Below are 20,733 nucleotides of genomic sequence, written 5' to 3'. Positions count from 1 at the left end.
CCAGTACCATTAAAAATAAAATAAAAAACAAAAAACAGGGAAAATCTGTGTGTGCGTTTATGTGTGTGTGTGTGTGTGTGTGTGTGTGTGTGTGTGTGTGTGTGTGTGTGTGTGAGAGAGAGAGAGAGAGAGAGCAGCATTACTCCCATAAACCAATGCCTTGGTTAAATGTCAAAATAAAGGTAATTCCATTTTTTTTTAATCCCTGTGTTTTCTGTAATCTCTCTCTAAAATTCTTTTATTCACTTATCTCTCAATATGTAAGTGATGACAGATTCACTCTGAATTCTCTTCTTCCCAATTTTTTAAATCAAATTTGCAGCACTTCTTAATCTACTGGACTCTAGTTTCTTCCTTTTTACTTTTTTAGCAGTGAGATTCCAACTTACACCTTTCTCTTCCATTAGATAAGGTCTAGACACATAAGAAGTCTGTGTCCACCTTGTACTTTTGAAAATGAAAATATTGGTCAAGCCCTGTACCAAACACTACACTTATCAGCCACCACACATTTTTAATGGCCATGCTGTCTTTTAGAAGTACTGGAGTTTCTGGGAATTCCCAGGGGATTCAATTGGTTAACTCTAACAATTTCTTCTCTGCCTCATTCAGGACACCATAACTTGTGACAGAGACTGCTAATTGCCCCCTAGAATCCAAGTCCTCTTTTATTATACAAAGCAGAATCCCCTTCCCACCAGGTATCAGCAAGGCTCAACATTGGTCATATAGAGATTACATTTTCCTATACTCTTTTACCGCCAGGTGTGACTATTTGATTAATTTCTAGCCAGTGATACTTGAAAGGATGCTTCAAACTTACGAATCATATCTTTTACAAAGAAAGCTGTTTGCCTTCATGCTCTCTTTCTCACTTCCTGCTGGCTAACAATGGTAACAATGAAGTAGTTAACTTGAACCTAGGAATGCTTGCAGCTTGAGTCCTTTGCTGGCTTTGGGCAGCACTTTTTAATTTACCTGAGCTTCCCTGTGGACTGTAAGATCAGAGAGAATTGACTTTTGTTTTATTGAAACCACTGTATTTGTGTTTTCTTTGTTACAGAAACTTAGTTCTTATTCTATATTATTCAGTATTCAAACCTATTCTCTTCTCTCTGTCCCACACTGGTTAAGTAATGGAACAGAGTTCCTTTACCTTGACATTGTGAAAATGCTATTCCATCAGGAAGTGGTAGATGTTTAGTGAAGTTTTGGGAGTTAACACTAAGAATCCAGTAATATTAGACATAGAACAGCTCTACAAAGAGAGCTTAATACAGAAAACTAGACTTTGCTCTCCATACAAAAGTATCCAAGTCATGTCTACTGTTAGGGGTTTGATTGGGTCCCCAGAAAAGATATGTTGGAGTTTTATCACCTGGTATCTGTGAATATGTGACTTATTTGGAAATAGGTTCTTTTAGATGTTATCCAGTCAGGATGAGGTAATTCACCTGAAGTCTAGTTCAACATGACTCATGTCCATATAAGAAAAGGAAAACACCATATGAAGATATAAATACACAGGAGAAATATTATGTGATAACAAGGAGAGAGTTGGGGAGAAAAGAGAGAGAGAAAAGAGAGAGAGAGAGAGAGAAAGAGAGAGACAGACACTGCAGTGCAACATCTGTAAGTCAAGAGATGTCAATGATTGATGGCCACCACCAGAAGCTGGAAAGAGGGTAGGAAGGATTTTCCCCTGAAGTTTCCATAGGTGGCGTGGCCCTGCCAACACCTTGATTAGAGACCTCAGTAAATTTTGATTGTCTTAAGCCATCCATTTTGAGATCTTTGCTACAGTAGCCCTAATAAACTAGTATACCACCACAGAAGTTTCTCACTGGTCAACTGCTGTCTTCCTAATGAGATTGGAGCAAAAGGACAGTCAGTGTACACAATGAATGACTGGGTCAGGAAGATGGGGGCTGGTTCAAAAAGAAATGGAATGCTAATACCTCCAGATACTTACCCCTCCTCCTTACCTGTTGCCAAGGTCACCTTCCTCTAGGGAATTGATCCTCCCAACAAGGAGTTGTTAAGAAGTACCCCCTGGGTGGCTCCTGAAAGAATGGACATTTTTTTAAGCTGTCTGTTTTATCTCAACTCCCTAAGGTTTCCCTCCCAGTAATGGGAACAAAGCCCTTAAAGCTGTTCTCTGTTCCCAAACAGAGAGTAAAAGAGTAAAATGAGCCTGATAGCCAGATAGTGCTCAAACAGTAGGATTACCAGAAACTATTGACCAGAATCTACAGCCTGTTGTAAAACATTGTGAAACATGTTGTCAGCAAACCCAGACCCCCTTTGAAATTTTCTGGCAGCTTTGTTCCCCCTTTTCCCCCTTTCATGTGTGACCCCTCCCGATGTGTGGTTTCTGCCTTTATAAACCTACAAGATTTTCTGCTAGGGACTCGACTCCTGGAGTTGGGTCCCAGCGCGCTGGAATAAACACCTCTTGCGGTTTGCATCAAGTGACGCCTCCTGCGGTTGATTGGGGTTGCCGTCCATCCATGGGACAGAGTTGGGGTTTCCTTTTGGGGGGCCTTACATTTGGGGGCTCGTCCGGGATAAGATGGCCCCCCCTCATCCGCGGAGTCGACCTTGGAGGTAAGAAGGGGTACCCCGAAGTTGTCTTTGTCTTGTGTTTTGTTAGTTGGTCTGGTTCTGTGAGCGCGCTTTCGGTTTCGGTGGCAGCCGTTCGGTGACTCGTGAGAGTGGCCGAACAGTGGCCGGCAGACGTGCCTGGGGGGCCACAGGTTGCAGCCCTGGGGGACGCCCTAAGGGTGGAAGGAGAGCCAGGGACGCCTGGTAGTCTCCGTCGGTAAGGGCGCTGATGGGGTTCAATTGGTGGATCAGAGATTGGCGCCCGTCTGTATCTGGTTCTGTTGTGTGTTTGTGGCAGACAAGGTGGAGGAAGGGTTGGAACAACTGGGGGGTTCTCGGACCGGGCTACTCTCGGGTGGACCCCAAAGGTTCCTTCTCTGGACTCCCCCTCCTGACAGCCCTGAAGGGTAACTTAGCAAAGTAGCTTCAGTCTCAAAAGTAATGAAAAATAAGGTCTCATAATTTTAACATCCAACCTGTCCGGATGAGATGGCTAAAATGCCTTAGACACAGAGTTTCTGTTAAAACCTGTTAGATCCTTCCAGATCTCAGTCCAGGCTTACATTGAAATATAAATAAAAGAAGCCTAAAGGCTCAGTAGGAGACCAGTCTCAAACCCAGGGAAAGAAAAGGTAAAAAGAGTCTTTAAAACTCCAGCAAAGTAAATGCTATATTTTTAATTATATGTTTTTTTTGAGCTCATGATTTTTTGATCAGTTCTATTTTTTATTCAACTAGAGTTTTTGAACATCTGTTACACTGCAATGGAGATTCACCTATAAAGTTACAAGGGCTTGATTTTGTGTTATTTGTATGTTGTGCTGTCTGATGTCATGTTTTGTCTGTATCAAAACTGAGCGCTCCTAAAATTAAAATTTAAAAATGGATCCAGATACTTTTAATTCACGTGATTTAAAAAGGTTCAAATTGGGTAAACTAATAAGAGTAAAATGTCTTTGAAAATAACTTGCAAGTCTCTAGGTGGTCAAGCTAATAAAATATTGATGTTAATAAAGTGTCTAATATCAATTGTTTCTAGGACTTTTCTTCAACAGGAAAGAGACAGCAAATACTGTACAGAACACTTGTCTGATATCTTGGTTACAGAATAAGTGAATTAGAGTTAACATGTATGGGATTACTCTAATGTGTTTGTAGAGACATCTGATTAATTTACAAAGTTAAAAAGCTAATTGTTAAATAACATCGAGTACTTTTAACTCCTTAAATTCCACGGGGTATCATACTTAAACATTATTGGTGTTTTCATAGGTTGGTAAATAAAAGCGTTTAAACTTGCTTTGTGTCATCACTAAACTAAAAACAAGGTTACTAAGAGTTATGTCCTAACAAGTGCAATTCTATATACAAAGGGTCCCAAAAGTTTCAACTGTGTTTCAATTAGAGTACTATAAACAACAGAATATTTAATCTTATTAAAATAGAGTAATTTATCTAAATTCAGAAATTTCATAAGAGTTGTTTCAGAATGTGAACAAAAAGGGAACAACGAATAGGAAAGAGAAAATAAAAGGTTCTGGGTATGGAAATATATTTAGTAAAAGGAAAAAAAAATGTTTCTGGGTAAGAAAGTGCTTGTGTGATGAAATACATGAGGGTCTAAGTAAGTGCTAAGAAAGCCTGTGTAAATAAAGGGCAAGTTTCAACAAGTTTGTGTGTAACTAAGTTGGTTATATGTATGTGAGACAGCTAAAACTATTGAAGGTTTTTCCTAAGGTGAAATACTAACGTTCTGATATAAACCAAAGTTTAATCTATATGGTAGAATGACATGGTAAAATGACAAGGATTTGAAACACTAATTTACTCTTAACTTTGTGTCTATTAAGTTTATTCTTCAGAACAATTAGTCTTAAAAATTGGGGTGTATACAATTATGGTTAAACAACTATTACAGAGTATTGTACTTTGTTACAGAGCCTACATTTCTCTTTAAAAACTCAATTTGGTAAGATAAAAGTGTCAAGGTATTTGTGAAATGGTCACTAGTTGTATATTAAATGTGTTCATATTTTTCAGGACCACAAGTTTTTAAAGCAAGGAATTTATTAAGCTCTGCTATCCTCCAGATTAAACTTGTCTGTAATGGTAATCTTAAACTTATAAAGGGTAAATTTTATTGGGGATTTATTTCTATCATTTAATGTTCTATTATAGGACCTGCTATCAATAGGGTATGTGTAAAATTTGTTACTTTTTACACTGGGATAAAGAATTTCAAATGTAAATGTATTTCTAAACATTAGAGTCTGATTTGTTTAAAGGTTAATATTGTGAAATATGAAAGAAACATGAAAACATTTTGCCACTTAATCACAAAAGGAAAGTTAAAAGCTCTCTCAGCCTTTCTTTGATTCATGTTTTAGATACTATGTTAAATTGTGTTAAATATAAAGTTTATATAGACTCAGGAAACAGTATATGTAAACTACTTAATGGTATTTAAGAAAAAGAAGCAAAGATCAACATCAGAATTAGAACACTTAAGATCTGTAAAGAGCCACGCCTTACCTGAGATAAGGCTCTGCCTCCCACCTCACTGTGTGTAAAATAGCTCCAAAATAAGCCAGACTTCAGCTTATTTAAAGTTATAGTCAAAAGATTGGTTTTTGTTGTAAAAGTACTGTGATCTCAAATAGGGGATATAATGTGGTTCTCAGTCAAGTTCAAGATAGCTATTATACAAGCTGAATATATTTTTACTCTTGCTAATTTCATTTTGTAAAACTGTTACCTGTTAATGTTTTGCAGAAGTAGCTGCTCCAAGAACAAACAACCTAGGTAACTTGTGATAATAAGCCATCACCTATAGAATAGATAGTGGTAACTTCCAGTACTAATGCAGACTCCAGTTAGATAAAAAGGTAAATAACTGTAAAGTTATGGACATTAAAGTTAAAGCCCATTACTCTTAATTTATGACTGGTGAGACTGGCTTGCTGGATAATTAAGATCAAACTTAGAAATTAGAGTTAAATACAGAGGTCAAGAAAAGTCCATATTTGGGTCTTGCCCTCAACGTTCGCCTGAACCCAGGGAGTAAAAAAACTTCTCTAAGGAGCGTTGCAACTCTGGGTCACACAACCTCCTGATCAAGGAGATTGTTGAGACTAGAGGATGAAAAATTATCCAGTGCATCTGCTGCAGAGGAGGGTCATAAAAAAGGGGAAACATCCCTTGATGTTTCTAAAGGAAGTCACCTCATCAAGAGACCCTGCCTAATCAAAGTCACTGGTGGAGCTAAGGAGCCGCTCTTAAGTTCTGTACAAGTGACCCCTGTGGGAACTCAGCTGACTCTTTAACAAAACAGGAACCAGGTCAATTTGACCAACTTGATCTTAGATACCCAGCAAAACAGTTAAAACCAAAATATAGCCATTCTTGGGCATTTAAAGGAAATAATAATTAAATGTAACTTAAGATGTACACTTGTATTAGCCCACTAGAATAAAGGCTGGAAGCTACAAATGAAAGAAAGATTCTTCAGCAAATGTGCCTGATAACTATCAAGAGAAACTGCCAGAGTCAGAAGTTTTTAGTCAGTTTAAGACCTTCCTAAGCTACACAGGTAGACTTAATCTATGTTTGCCAGTATGATTATCTATTCCTAAGTAACAGAAGTATAGAGATCTCTAGTAAACACAGGTTATACCAATAAAGGGATATTTTACAAAATCAGATGACATTAAGTAGCTTAACTATATTTTCTGGGGACATCTATGACAATGTTAAAGTCCCCAAATAAAGGCCTTGTTCTCTCCAGCCTTTGCTAGGCCTAGTTATGGGAACAATTTCTCAGTTCTTCCACCTCCTGGTGAGAGATTAACTTCTGTCATTTTCATGATACTCAGTGGCATGTTTCAGATGCTGCAACATTTACTTTGTGCTAATCTCATTTCAGTACTCATGTCTTTTTGTTCTTCTATCATAGAAGCAGCCGCCCCCAGATGACTTTACAAACTGCTCTTCCCCAACCAGGCTTCTTCCTGGGACCCCTTGATTAACCCGATTTTTAGAAAAGGAACTCCAAGCTGCTTGCCCCACGCCACCCACTTCCAGCTCGAAGAAGCTAGAGCGGTCATCGACCTCCTTCCCCAGCAGCATGGAGTTCCTGAGATTAGAGGGGAAAATAAAGCCAGAATTGGGAACAGGTAGTTAGTGTAGAAATAAGGGATCAGGTCAAATTGAGGAAATGGCCATAAAATCATCTGCCTCTGGAAGTTGGAAACTGCCCCTGGAAGAATGGAATGTCAAGGATCTCCAGAGCCCATTGATTACCAAATTTACCTGCCTTTATCAAGAACTGTTTATCAAGGACTGCAAACAAGGGGCTGCTAATTGGTGGCCCGCCCCCTGAGCTCTTGCTTGCCTGAAATCACCTAGTCACCTTCATCAGGGAAAGAATAAGTGCTGTACAGGTACTAATGCTCAGGCAATAATACCAGTCTCTCCGCCAAGGAAATAGCTTTGGAGAAGAGTATATAGAGACAGAAGTTCCATGATTAGAACTTACCAGAAAAGAAAATGGGGAAATGAAAGAATGGACATTTTTTTAAGCTGTCTGTTTTATCTCAACTCCCTAAGGTTTCCCTCCCAGTAATGGGAACAAAGCCCTTAAAGCTGTTCTCTGTTCCCAAACAGAGAGTAAAAGAGTAAAATGAGCCTGATAGCCAGATAGTGCTCAAACAGTAGGATTACCAGAAACTATTGACCAGAATCTACAGCCTGTTGTAAAACATTGTGAAACATGTTGTCAGCAAACCCAGACCCCCTTTGAAATTTTCTGGCAGCTTTGTTCCCCCTTTTCCCCCTTTCATGTGTGACCCCTCCCGATGTGTGGTTTCTGCCTTTATAAACCTACAAGATTTTCTGCTAGGGACTCGACTCCTGGAGTTGGGTCCCAGCGCGCTGGAATAAACACCTCTTGCGGTTTGCATCAAGTGACGCCTCCTGCGGTTGATTGGGGTTGCCGTCCATCCATGGGACAGAGTTGGGGTTTCCTTTTGGGGGGCCTTACACTCCCTTCCTGTCTTTTTTGGTCACTTAGGTAAGATAGAGGAGGAGGGGACATGAGAAGTGTTGGGGTCTTAAGCCCCCTGGCTCTTCTTGTCCAGGGACAAGGGAAGGGGACACTCCCCAAAAAGGTCAGACCGGGATAGGTAGGGTGGACTGACCCGGCGGAGGACACTCAGACGTGTCAGGGAGACCTGTCACAGCAGGAACCAATTTATTGAGGAAGTCACACAGCTTTTATGTAGGGTGGGGGCTAGGCGGGAACCAATCAGCTTAAAGGTCAGCAAGGCACGGGTGTTCATGCAGGTGAGAGTCCCATTCGGGAACTGTTGTTAACCAATCCCTGACTGTGATCGGATTTGTCATCATTAACCTTTGAAACCGGCCTTTGAGCCTTGATCTTGCTCACTCACCAGGGAGTAAGGAGTCAGCCTGAGTTAGTTAACGTGTCATTAGTTCCAACAGAGAAGAAAGGAAACCTAAAATCTATAAAAGAGGCAATACACCCCCACTCTCTCAGGCACCAGCTTTGGACCCCCTCCTCTCTGGAAGAGTGTCTGTGTGTGTGTGTGTGTGTGTGTGTGTGTGTGTGTGTGTTCTATCCTTTAAATAAAACCGTTTTCACTTGCCCCACTGTTTCTCAGTTTCTCAGGTATTTAATCTTCAATGCTGGGGTAACGGGACCAGATCCTGATTTTCAAGACAGGTTTCACTAACATCCCTTTGTCTCCCCCCACAAGATGTCACCCTTATCTCTCTCTCTCTAAAAAAAATTGTTTTCCCAATTCACCAATGTTCTTATACAACAACTGAAAAATGATAGATTCAAGAATGCCATTCCAAGCTGGGTGCAGTAGGTGGCCCATGCCCATAATCCTGCAGCCTGGGAGGTTGAGGGAGGAGGATCTTGAGTTCAAAGCCAGACTCAGCAAAAACAAGGCACTAAGCAACTCAGTGAGACCCTGTTTCTAAATAAAATACAAAATAGGGCTGGGGATGTGGTTCAGTGGTTGAGTGCCCCTGAGTTCAATCTGTGGTACCAAAAAAAAAAAAAAAAAAAAAGAAAGAAAAAAAGATGCCATTTCAGTTTATATAATTCTAAGAAAAATTTCTAGAGTTTCATTCTAATGAAGTCAATAACAACAGAAAGCATCACGGCTGTTAAAAATCATTTAATTTCTCCAAACTATCCCCCAGCACACATTTGGCATATGCTTTTTTCTTACTGATGCCATTCCTACAATATAATCTCTTGCCACATTTTTCTAATTTGAATATATTTTCATAGGAAAATGAAACAGTTATATAGATATTATGTATTGGAAAAAAATTAGTTCTTTACAAAACCAAATGTTGATTTGGTATGAGCTTTGGATTCCTAATTACATGTGTTTTTTTTTTTATTTTTTTATTTTTTAAAAAGTTTATTTTTATTTTTACAGACTACACTTTGATTCATTGTACACAAATGGAGTACAACTTTTCATTTCTATGGTTGTACATGTAGATTCACACCATTCATGTAATCATACACGTACACAGGATAATGATGTCTGTCTCATTCCATCTTTTATACTCCACCCTCTCCCCCCTCATTTCCTTCTACACAATCCAAAGTTCCTTCATTCTCCCCTTACCTTCCCCCCAGTTTCATTCATGTTATCACAAATGACAGGATTTCATCTTTTTTGATGGTTGAATAGTACCTAATTGTGTATATGTGCCACATTTTCTTTAGCTATTCATCAGCTGAAGACACTTATGCTATTTTCATTTCTTGGTTATTGTGAATAGAGCTGAACACAGGGGTGTAGCTGTTTCTTCATGCTGATATTCTGCTTCATGTAAACCAGATGTATGAAATCCCTCACAGTCAAATTGGGAAATACGGCTACTGTATACCAAGGCTGACAATGAATGAATAGTCACTATATGCCAGTTACTGTGATGACAGCTTAACATGTTAACTCATTTAAACCTGTCAGCAACCCTAGAGGACATGTTTAGTTGTTAACCTAATATACAGATGAGGAAACTAAATCTTGAGAGATTCATGACTTGCCTCAGGTGACACAGAAAGTAGAACCAGGAGTTGAATGAATGGAGTGACAGCGCTAGCAACTGGCAGCGACTACACAGCTTAAGGCCAGAAACTTGCGTTTTGTATGATTTAGGCAGTGATTCTTAACCCTTTTTCTACCAAGACAAACTTTATAAGACATCTCCCCTACATTCATTTAGGAATGCCCAATTGGAAGAATGGAGTTAGTTATCCCTACTCTCATTTGCTCCCTAATTTAGTCAGTCATAACAACAAAGTCACATGGTCTTGATTTGGATTCATGCTTGAGTCCTCTGATCTTTTACTTTTCAAATCTTCCCACCTCCTACCACTCTAGTCTGAGCCACCTCAACTTCACAACTGGAAAAGCACAGAAACTTCATCACTGGTCTCCCTGTTTTTTTATCATGGATCTCCTCCAGTGATTTGGGGAACTGTACTTTCACTCTAGAATAACCAATACTTGTGTAAACCACTTATTAGATAATAGCCATGTGAAACACTTCAAAAAAGAGCCCTCATGTTTTCAAATAAATCCATGATCAAATGAATATTAAAACCTTATGCTCAAGGTCAGAACTTAGGTTAGAATTCAGAACTTATGATTACACAGATGAGCCTTATTTTAATAAGCCATGCTGTTTTTCCTAGCTATTTAGCACAGTCTCAATGTGATCACTGGAAGACAAATGAAATTATTTGGGTTGGTCGAGAATCTTCTTTCAAGACACAAAATATTTTAAAAGATTACCACAAAAAATTGACACCAGTTTAAGCTGAAGCATTAGGGGCCATTCTCATGGATCCCTTGTGTCACTGAATCCACCTCCTCTAGCCAACTATAGGGCAGGGGCGACATTCCAGATCCAGAACTATGTGATCCACATGGGGAGCATAAGATTTCACTGGCTGGATGTGCAGGATTTGTGTCTTCCATGGTTTCCCATGCACCTGCTGAAGAAGAATGGCAATTCGAGTTTTTGCTGATGCTGCCCACCTTTGCCACTCCAACTTGGTGGTTTGTGAAAGTAGTTTACTCCTAAAATCTCTGGTGGGGCCATTTTCCCATTCATTGGTGATAATTTTCTGGGGATAAGGCCAATGTTCTTTCTCCATTTTGCTGCTTCCAGGAGGCTGGAGATTCTTCCCTGGGAAAGATTCCACATTTTGATGGATATGCAAAATGCCCCCAGTATCCAGGCGTAGCAGCTGGCAGGCCATGGGCCAGCCTTCTTCTGAGCTGGGAATCAGACCCAGAATTACCCTATCTGCAATGTTTGAGAGCTTCAGTTTCCTGTTATCCCCAACGTGTATTTGGCACCGATCTGCTACTCCGTTCATCTCCAGGTTATTTCTTAGAGCAACTACAGCCTGGGGGTTCCACTCACAGGCGTGGACAAAGGCAGCACCTGCATGAACTAGGAAGGGCAATGTAAAATAACCAATCCCTGCATAAAGATCCACCAGCACTTCTCCAGCACAGGGCAGCGATGCCACTCGCAGCTTTTCGGTGATGTTTCCAAAGGAGAACATGCACTGGGTCACGTCAAACTTATATCGGATGCCATTATCCACATGCTCTACCCAGCCATGGTCGCCATGCAACAGAGTCACTGCTGGAGTTCGAGTGCCATTCGGAAACACCCGCCCTCGTTTTGCTAAACGCTGGACGCCAAGTGCCAACGCAACTGTCTCCCAGAGTTCTGGTTCCAGATTTTTCCACCGCTTGTTTTGGAAACAGTCTTCATTTAACAACAGGAGGTCACCATGTCGTTGCCAAGATCGGGGCAAATCAGCCTCCAATTCAGCTGACCACGTCACTCCCCGACCTTCTACCCAGCGACTCATTTCAAGGCACAGCCTTCGGGCGGGCGCACAGCCCTGGGTCGCCTTTGAAGGACGAGGATCCCGCAGCTGCGACAGTACGCACGTGCTGCCTGGGGCCACGCGAGTCCTCAGCTCCTGCAGGTGCTGCTCCGGGAGGGTCTCCCCCAGCACCGGCAGCGCCACGGTGCCGTCGGGCATCTTTTCCACACGGTGCTGTCTATCCAAGAGTTTCTGCTTCTTGAGATATTCTCTGTATCGCTGCGTGAACTGCGGCTCGGTCACAACCGCGACAACTGCCACGGGCTTCCCACCTTCTCGCTCCATGTTGCTGGCGCCGTCATGCTTTCCGAGCCAACCACATGTGTTTCTTGAGTCACATCAAGTTGGAATGAATTGAATTGAAACAAATTAATTGAATTTTGAAATTTTGCTTTATTTATTTAGAGCTATAGAATGAAATAAAAATATATAAATTTCAAAAAACCTTCTGTTTTTATCATGTGCACCCTGCAATTATGAAATTATCAGTTCATTTCTGTCCTGTTACTTTGTCATCATCCTCTATTAGAATCCTGGTGGCTAGAGATAAACCTACAATTTTATTACCTGATGCCTCCTTATATTAGGTAGTTAAATCAAAATGATGGTGATTCCATAGTTCATTCATTAGATGAAGGTCAACATCCTTCGTGGATATCTTCTGTTCTCCATTTTCCTGCTGGTAAACTAAAGTTACACCATATCCCTAGGCTTTAAATGCTGATCATGTTGAAGCCCTATAGTCTTTAAACAAGCCAGAACAGAGCAACAAGTTGTGGCAGTAGGACAGGAATGTTCTTGTGCAAAGAACACATGATTGATATTTCTTTCCTCTCAAGATGAATGACAAAACTGGGAGACCCACTTTTCACTATTTCAGTTTCATTTTGCTAGACTTTAAAAAAGAGTAAATCCCCTGCATTGTAAAAAGTATATGTAAATGTATTTACATGCCAATTGAAGTGTTGGCTACAATTCTCATCTCCCTTTTCCCATCTCTAATCATTCATAATACTCTTTTCTTATTTATAGGGATATACTTTCTTACAGAAAAAGATTCTTTGTGTCAGAGAGAACCAGAGTGCCACAGGGCCTCAAACATGTGCTCGGAAGTAGCTTGGCAATACAAACATTACTTCTGCAGAAGGATGTGCTACTGAACAAAGCCTAGCAAGCAAGCACACTAGGGCAGGCAGTCCACCTGTTTTTATCCCTAATGCAGCACTGTCCCTTGCTCTGATAGGAGGAGCTCGGGGTTACCATCTTCATGAATGGCTAATTTTAAAATTGGGGTGGGAGAAGAGAAGGGTTATAGTTACAATGGCTATGACTGGATACAGGCTGGGGAGTGCAGAATGAAGGTTAAAAACCATATTCTGAAAATGGACCACTGGACTTTCTATTTCTCACTTAACAGACTCATCCACAGGCATAATTGTTTAGTAATAAAAATTGTTTTATTTTTTCCTCTCAGTTTTCTCTATTCCAGTCTAACTCCTTTCCTGGATCAGTTCCTCAGAATAATTCTCACAGAAGCATTTGTGACCTCCACTGCCAGGAAGAAATGGCATTTCACTCTTCAGCATGGCTGACATCTCAGCCACATCAACATAATCTCTTCTCTAGGCTTGACCCAACACTGCCCTGATTGAAGTGTTTTTCCTTCTCGGTCTGTGCTTTTTTTTTTTTTTTTTTAATGTAATCTTCCCACATTTGCACCTTCTGTTACATTTAAAATTAAATGTTCATATGATGAGATGCCCCATAGATTCAAGGGAATTTGCTATAGCCAGATGCTAGTTGAAGAGAAGAAATCAAGACTATAAAATCAAAAGCAGGGAATGAGGCTCTGGTATAGTGAGAAGCAAGAATAACAATTCCAGGAAATGATGAAAATTGGAAGAGTATCTAATGCGGATAAAGAGAAGGAGATAAAGGAAGGGAAGGAGAAAGGATTGACAGAGCAGAAACAGGAGCTGTGAAGTAGAGTTTTGTATTTCCCTTCTTGTTGCCATATCTCACATCTGATCACTAAAGGGCTCAAAAATGAGATGATAATTAGAAACAGGGGTCAAAAAGTAGGTAGGCTAGGTGAATTTGGAATACTTATAAGGACCTGCAGAAAGGTAATGATGACAGAGTCGGTGACAGAAAAGGTACCAAAAGCAACATGTGACCCCAGCATCTAGGATGGAAAAAAGGTATATCTGCCAGCACAATAAGCGTGTGTGTGTGTGTGTGTGTGTGGCTGACAATTGAATACAGGGTCTTGTGCAAGCTAGGCAAGTGCTCTACACCTCCCAGCCCCAGGATAATCAATTATGTATGAGAAATTCACAGTATATTAATTAGGATAATGCTGGCAGTTGAACAAATGAATCCAAAAAAGTGTATAATGGCTCATGCACAAGAGAAATTTGTTTCTTCTTTTCATAAAAACCAAAACAAATATTCCTAATTAATGAGTAGATAGCTCCTTCCAAACAGGGACCCAGAATTTCAATTTAATTCTTCCTATTTGAGTTTCTCCATCTTCAAAACATGGCTTCCACGATCACTGGAATCACGTGCATCAAGCCAATTGAAGGCCTAAGAGCTTGGTAGGTGGATCAGGGAAAATTTCACAGGCCAGGCATGAAAGCGGATCACATATGTTCCATCTACACTTTAGTGATCAAAGAAAAGCTACCTGGCCATACCACACTGCAAAGGAGATGGGAAATATCGTCTAGTTGTGTGCCAAGTGGCAAAGAAAGCAGGCTTGTTGAAATGAAGGTGGGAGAGGCTTATTACATGTTACACATTACAAAATGAAGATTCATATGTTTCCATAAAGAGGACCCTGTAAGTATAATGTGTGCATCTATAGCCAGTGATTTATTTGCAACACAAGCACAATTTAAGCTGAAGGGCAGTGTTGTGATGGGATGAAGTAATGAAAATGAGCCCATTGAGCTCATTCATATCTTCTTGAAATTAAGGCACCCCATGCTGTTCTGTCTTAAGCCTTGGTGCAAAACAGCATGTCAAGTATGACAACTTCTCTATTATCCATCACAGAGTGCCACTCTGCACATACAGGAATATTTGATAGCATGCCAGTGTCTAGTTTTTCGAATTCCAGGGGGGGAAAAAGCCCTTGAACTTCTAAAAAAAAAAAAAAAAAGAAAATAGCTTCTCAAGGTCTTAGGGTTTCTTTGCACCTCAGAGCTACATCTGTCAATGGATTAACTGAGAAAAAAAGAAAGGACCAGGTATTCATTAGCTCTAGAAGGAAATTGCCTTGCCACTTTTGCAGTTGCTATCATTCTCAGGCAGTGATAGAAGATCATCTGAAACCAGTTTCTCACTAACTGAGATGACAGTGAAAACAAGTGAGAACTCCTGACTAATTTTCTCTTTTGTGTGTATTTTTGGTGAAGGTATTTACCTCTTCCAGCAAACATGACTGTTACATTTTTGAAGATTCATATGGTAAGAGCATATAGCTGTTGATATACATTTATTGCATGTGTTATACATAAGATTTTGAATGAACAATTGAGTAATGTACTCTGTACAGAGAAAGTGTCAAAGACATCAGTTGAGTGGATTAAAACTTGGAGTACTATAGTCTGTCTTTCACTGGATAGTACATGAACTTTGGGGATTTATTTTTATGCATCTCTAAATGTTCATATACAAAGATACATGGAGATAGAAATATATATATATTATATATAATATGAAAACTTCCATATATATGACTATATATATTACATATATACTAAAATAAATTTGATTTTTTTAATGTTACAATCTAAGAATAATGAAAGAAAACACATTTTGGAATGGGGAGTTCAATGGCAAAGAGAAAAATGCTTGCACATTCCACAAAAGGAAGCCTTAGCTTTTAAATATTCATTCATTCCTCCATTCAATAAATCTTTTGGGAATCCTGTAAGACCTTGTTAATCAAAGTGTAGTCTGCAAAACAGCAACATGGGCATCACTTTTAGCTTGTTAAAAATGCACTGTTAGACTCCAACTCAGATTTTCTGAATCAGAACAGATTTTTAGCAAGATCCCCAGGTGACTTCCATGTATATTAAGGTCTGAGAAGCAATGCACATACAGCACTCTATATACCATCTATATAGAGTTTAGTGATCAACAATCACTAAGCAATTAGACAGAGAACCTGTAGGGAAGTGCTGCAGAGCAGTGTGCGGAATTTGGCAAAATGTGGAGATGTTTTGGATAGTTACAACCAAGGGAATGCTACTGGCACTCAGTGGGTAGAAGACAGGGATGCTATTAGACACCCCCATGGTACACAGGACAGCCCCCAAAGACAAAAAAATTATCTTGTCCAAAATATGGTGCATTGGTGAGGAACCTAGGACAGTAGTTGGTAACCTTAGGTTGTATTACAATGACCCAGGGAGCTTGTTAAAACACACATTGCTGGGCCCCTTCCCAGTTTCTGACTATAGGTCTGGGAAGGGACCAAAATGCTGCCAACCCAGAAGCCACACTTTGAGAAACACTGTGTAGACTGCCAAGAGCTGCTATTTGGCCCATTGTGGTCTTTTGCTTTATCCTCTTGATGGTTCTGGAAACTTCTGACTCCCAGTCACCTTAACTATCTTAGTTAGAGCTTCTCAAGTTACTTCCACACTTGCAGGTTGACAGAGAGCTAGATGGTGAGATCTTTGTGAGGGGTTGCCTGAGTGGGGGTGGGGGTGCAGGCAGAGCTGAGTCAACAGAGAAAATACAGTGCTATTGTCATTTACAGATGATACCAGATGGCAGCTAAATTCAGAGTCCAGACTGCCTGAGGGGCTTGCTAATTACCAGAGGCTTCAGCTGCAGGAAACACCCTAATCACCCCAATGGCAGCTGGGCAGCCCCAGGGAAGGCCCCGTTGCCAGTAGAAATTTTTGTTTGTTATAAAGTAGGACTTGGAGGATAAAAATGACAAGTTCAATTTAGAGAATATTTAGCAGAGGAAGAGAGAGAAGACAATATATTTATGATGGGGGTGGCAAGGAGCCATCAAGGGAGACAGGTAGGTTAGATTAGAAGGAAATCAGGGACCAGCAAGTGATGAGTTGCAGGAGCCCAGGCCAGGCCCTGAGGTTCCCCACTGTCCCAGGGACCCCTACAAAAACAACAAAGACTTAAAGATGGAATTTGTGGTTGTTACTTACCACCTGCTATATGCCCTCTGCTATTTGTTATTCCTTTCACACACAGACATAAGAAAAGCTATTGATTTAACACGTTTAGGAAGGAAGAAAGACATCTTCTGCTTTGTTTCATCAGCTAACTGCCTTTCTTTGGTTTGCAACCAGCACTGAGATAATTTTGTTCTACTCCACGGCATTTAGCAAATCCCCAGGACTGTGAATGAGGGAAAAAGAGTAGGGAGGAGAACAACTACCCCAGCAGCTGTTTCTGGGCTACCCAAGTTTTGGGGTTTGGGCCAAGTTCACAATATGCACCTCTACTGGAAATTTTAACAACATTTCCAATAACTGGGAATAAATGGGAGAAAGACATCTAAAACAATTTGTGTACAATTTAATGTAGTGGTTTATAGGATCTTTAAATGGATTTTCTTCTTTTGAGATTTGATTTTACAATGAAAAAGTTAGTAGGAAATAATTCCCAAGTATATTCACATTTGAAATACCACTCCAGACTATTTGTGCCCCTCTGTTGAGTTCTATAAATTCTCAAAGGGGGTACAAGTACTATTCTTTTCCAGAGAGAAAATATTTATTAATAGTCCTAAAAAATGCACCTTTCTTAATTTTTCCAACATGCCCAAAAAAGTACATTCTGAAACATCTTTCTGTGACTCCACAGTTCTTTTCTACTTCTGCAGTTCCATTGAGATTTTAGATATATTGGGGAGGTAAACAGCACCTTTTATCCAGGAGGGTGGGTGGGAGACTCCTGTGCAGGTCATAGTACATGCAACTGCAGATCCTTCAGAGTCTTCATAAATTGGACAACCAATGAGATTTCTCTTGCTAACACACAGCAATGAACTCAGTTCATAGATATGAATCTCCCTTCATATAAGCCTGAAGGGCGATTTCCTGTCCAGCAGGTAACAAGCTTGGAGGTCACCATTTTATACTAACAACTAAAAGACTAAACTGAAAAAGCAACTCTTTTTAGCTCCCTAAGACAAGTGAGAACACAGAGCAAACCACTGTCCTCAAAATTGGCTGGACCAACAGGTCAAGACAGAGAATTGCAACTTAAAACAGCAGACACTAATGAAAAGCTAGGGTAGGAAAACCTGAACTATTAGCATGAAGGGATGCAATAGAAGAAAAAAAAAGAAATCTCGCCCTATAGCCTATGATTAGCCCTCCCCTACTTCCTGCTCACCTTCCCCTGTTGCAGGTACACTGAGCATATTACTGTGGCTACTAAGACATTGAATTTATAATCTCTGTGTTAATATTTCTAGACATGAAAATGGTACTTGAACCAGTTTTAACTTCTGGAATGCCTAAATACATACCCAGTTCTTTTATGGGAAAACATTTTTTCCATTTCAGGGTTAGAACTTGACTATAGACTGATGGACAAAACAGCACTGATTTCTCCCATCAAGACTTCACTATATGAAATAAACCAAACCCCAAAAAACCAAAGGCCAAATGTTCTTTCTGATCAGTGAATGCTAATATACAGTAGGGTGGGGGTTGCGGGGAGAGAATAGAAGTTAATTGGATTAGACAAAGAGGAATGAGGAGAAGGGAGGGGGGATGGGAATAGGAAAGACACAATGAATAGGATATAACGTACCTATGCTCATATATGTATACACAACCAGTGAAACTCCACAGCATGTACAACCACAAGAATGGGATCCTAATTAGAATAAGTTATACTTTCTTTTATGTATAATATGTCAAAATACATTCTATTGTCATGTGTATCTTAAAAGAACAAAAATTAAAAAAAATATTGAGTGTCCCACTAACCACTATGTTCTTGCATAGTTTCCCCTATAATTACACCACACCTACAAATAGAAGCTTCTACCCCTTTTGTATGTGTGAACATATTGTGGGTATGTCCAAAAACTATAAAAGAAGAAAATAAATAGTAAGTGTGCCCACAAAGATGAACCATATATACGACTTCCTCCTGGAACCATATTGCCTACTGACATTGTAGCCATCTTGGTTTGCATAAACACCTTCTATGATGTTCACTCAATGAGAAAATTGCCTAATGACACATTTTGCAGAACTTGCCCTTGTTGCAAAATGATGCATGATTACTGAATTGCTGCTGATGCCAAACTCAGGTTACCTTGGAAAGCTGAATAGTTCGTTAATAAAAACACAGAGCCCACAGTTATCCACACTCTTTAATTATAAATGCATCACACACAATGATATAACAATTTCCATATTTGAATTTCATTTTCCACTTATAGATATTATGATTTTTGCAATTAGAGAATAAAGGGTAACTTCATTGGTTGTCACATATCTAATGTAAAGTGATGAGCTACAATGCCACCAATAAAGCTGCAAATTTTCAGCTATGTGTATTTTTCATTTAAGTGATTAAAAGTAAGATTTTGCCCTTGTCTCCAAGGTATGGATGCATATTAAGTTCTGTACTACCTTTACTACAATTGTTCACTTACCTGGTGTGGGTTGAAATCCCTGGCTCTAGGACTAATAAGATACGTGTAAAATGAATCCATCTATGCCTATTTCTTTTTCTTGCTACTAATTACTTCATAGAACCTTCCTCTGTTAAGGAAGAACACTGTAAGATTTGCTTAGTTTGAGAACAACTTGAAAGTCAATATAGTGATTCTGAAGAGGCAAGAGGAAATCATGAATGGTGCTAACCTAGTTTAGTTTTCTGAGAATTTACAGTAGCTAAATGACACTCAGGCAAGTGAGAACATATTTTTAGAATAAAACTATATTTTTAATTTGTAGTGAGCCATATTTTGCAGTGGCTCAAAAAGTTTTGTTCTAGTTATTCCTTCAGAATAGAAAAATTATACCAGACTAATAGGCATAAAATATTTTTGTGACAGAGGAACTTGTTTTAGAAACTATGAAGGAAGGAAAAAGAAGCACCACTGATGTCCTTATTTTATCCACTAACCATTCAAAAGTATGTAAGGAATTTTGAACAGTGGCCTGGTGCATAGCACAAATGAGAAATACTTTCATAAGGCAAAGTGGGATAATTCTGTGGTTCAGTATGCTGCTTTACCCCAGAGGCTTAATTTTCTGACTCTTGTGAATTCAAATTGTTGTTGCAGTCCATGTCACTGAGTGTGTTTAGTGTTTGACTCTTTATGCCTAAGGATAACTGACCTTAAAAAATGGAATAATTTTGACCTCACACACATATGAACATGCACAATTTTGCAGCAAAAATGAGAAGTGTTATGGAATGTCTTTTTGTTGCTTATTAAAATGTGAAGGGGAAAAGATAAGGAAGAAAAAACACATTTGAAATTCGCATCATCCCATAGTGATTCTAACTCTTTTCTTCCTAAGACTTCCCTGGGTCTTCCAAGGCCTCCTTAGCCTTCCTGTCCTCCCACTGAGGAATGTCAACATCACTGCTACTTTTCTTTCCTTGGTTTTCCCTCTAACTGTTTTACCTTTTGCTTAAAGCCATGAGTCATTTGAATTTTCACTGACATAGACAGAAAAAGGATGGATGGCCTAAGTGAGTCCTGGAAGCCAGCTGTCTATCAGGAGTGCTGTCCTCAAGGTTGAAATGCACTGGTTGTCTAAGCACTCATTCTCTGCTGGCCGAACACTAGTTCTAGATGCTTTGTATTAACTCAGCACTCAGGATTCCCACAGAAATGGATACTATCGTACTTTCATTTTAAAAATGAGGAAACTGAGGCACAGAGAGATTAAAAGATGCTTATTAACTAAGAGCTGTGGCTAGAGATATTTGGAAACCAGGGATTCCTGAAGCTAAGAAGCATACAGTTTTCTTTTATTCATTTATTTATTTTTCTTTAGCTTGACAAATTAGAAAAAAAAATTGATTAGGTGTACAAGACTATAAATGACTAAAAGGAGATATTGCAACCCGAAATCTCATACCCCTTAAATCATGGCAAGAGGGGTTTCAAACCCTGTGTAAGAACTTCTGCCAAATAA

At 39.6% G+C, this 20,733-nt stretch overlaps 1 protein-coding gene across 1 annotated transcript; it reads right to left on the bottom strand.

The window, feature by feature from the left end:
- Positions 1 to 9,160: 9,160 nt before the first annotated feature.
- Positions 9,161 to 11,857, bottom strand: LOC306659229 (tRNA wybutosine-synthesizing protein 2 homolog). Its single transcript, XM_079136647.1, has one exon. The coding sequence runs from the start codon at positions 11,849 to 11,851 to the stop codon at positions 10,532 to 10,534; it is 1,320 nt and encodes a 439-aa protein (XP_078992773.1). The 5' UTR covers positions 11,852 to 11,857; the 3' UTR covers positions 9,161 to 10,531.
- Positions 11,858 to 20,733: the final 8,876 nt, after the last annotated feature.

This window comes from Sciurus vulgaris (genome assembly GCF_902686455.1).
Source record: "Sciurus vulgaris genome assembly, chromosome: 4".
Taxonomy (NCBI): domain Eukaryota; kingdom Metazoa; phylum Chordata; class Mammalia; order Rodentia; family Sciuridae; genus Sciurus; species Sciurus vulgaris.
The sequence above is the reverse complement of the archived record's forward strand: the minus strand, read 5'-3'. Positions and strand labels throughout refer to the sequence as shown.

Bases quoted from the DNA above. Each gene is read 5' to 3' on its own strand.
- LOC306659229 (XM_079136647.1), bottom strand. From the start codon at position 11,851: ATGGAGCGAGAAGGTGGGAAGCCCGTGGCAGTTGTCGCGGTTGTGACC.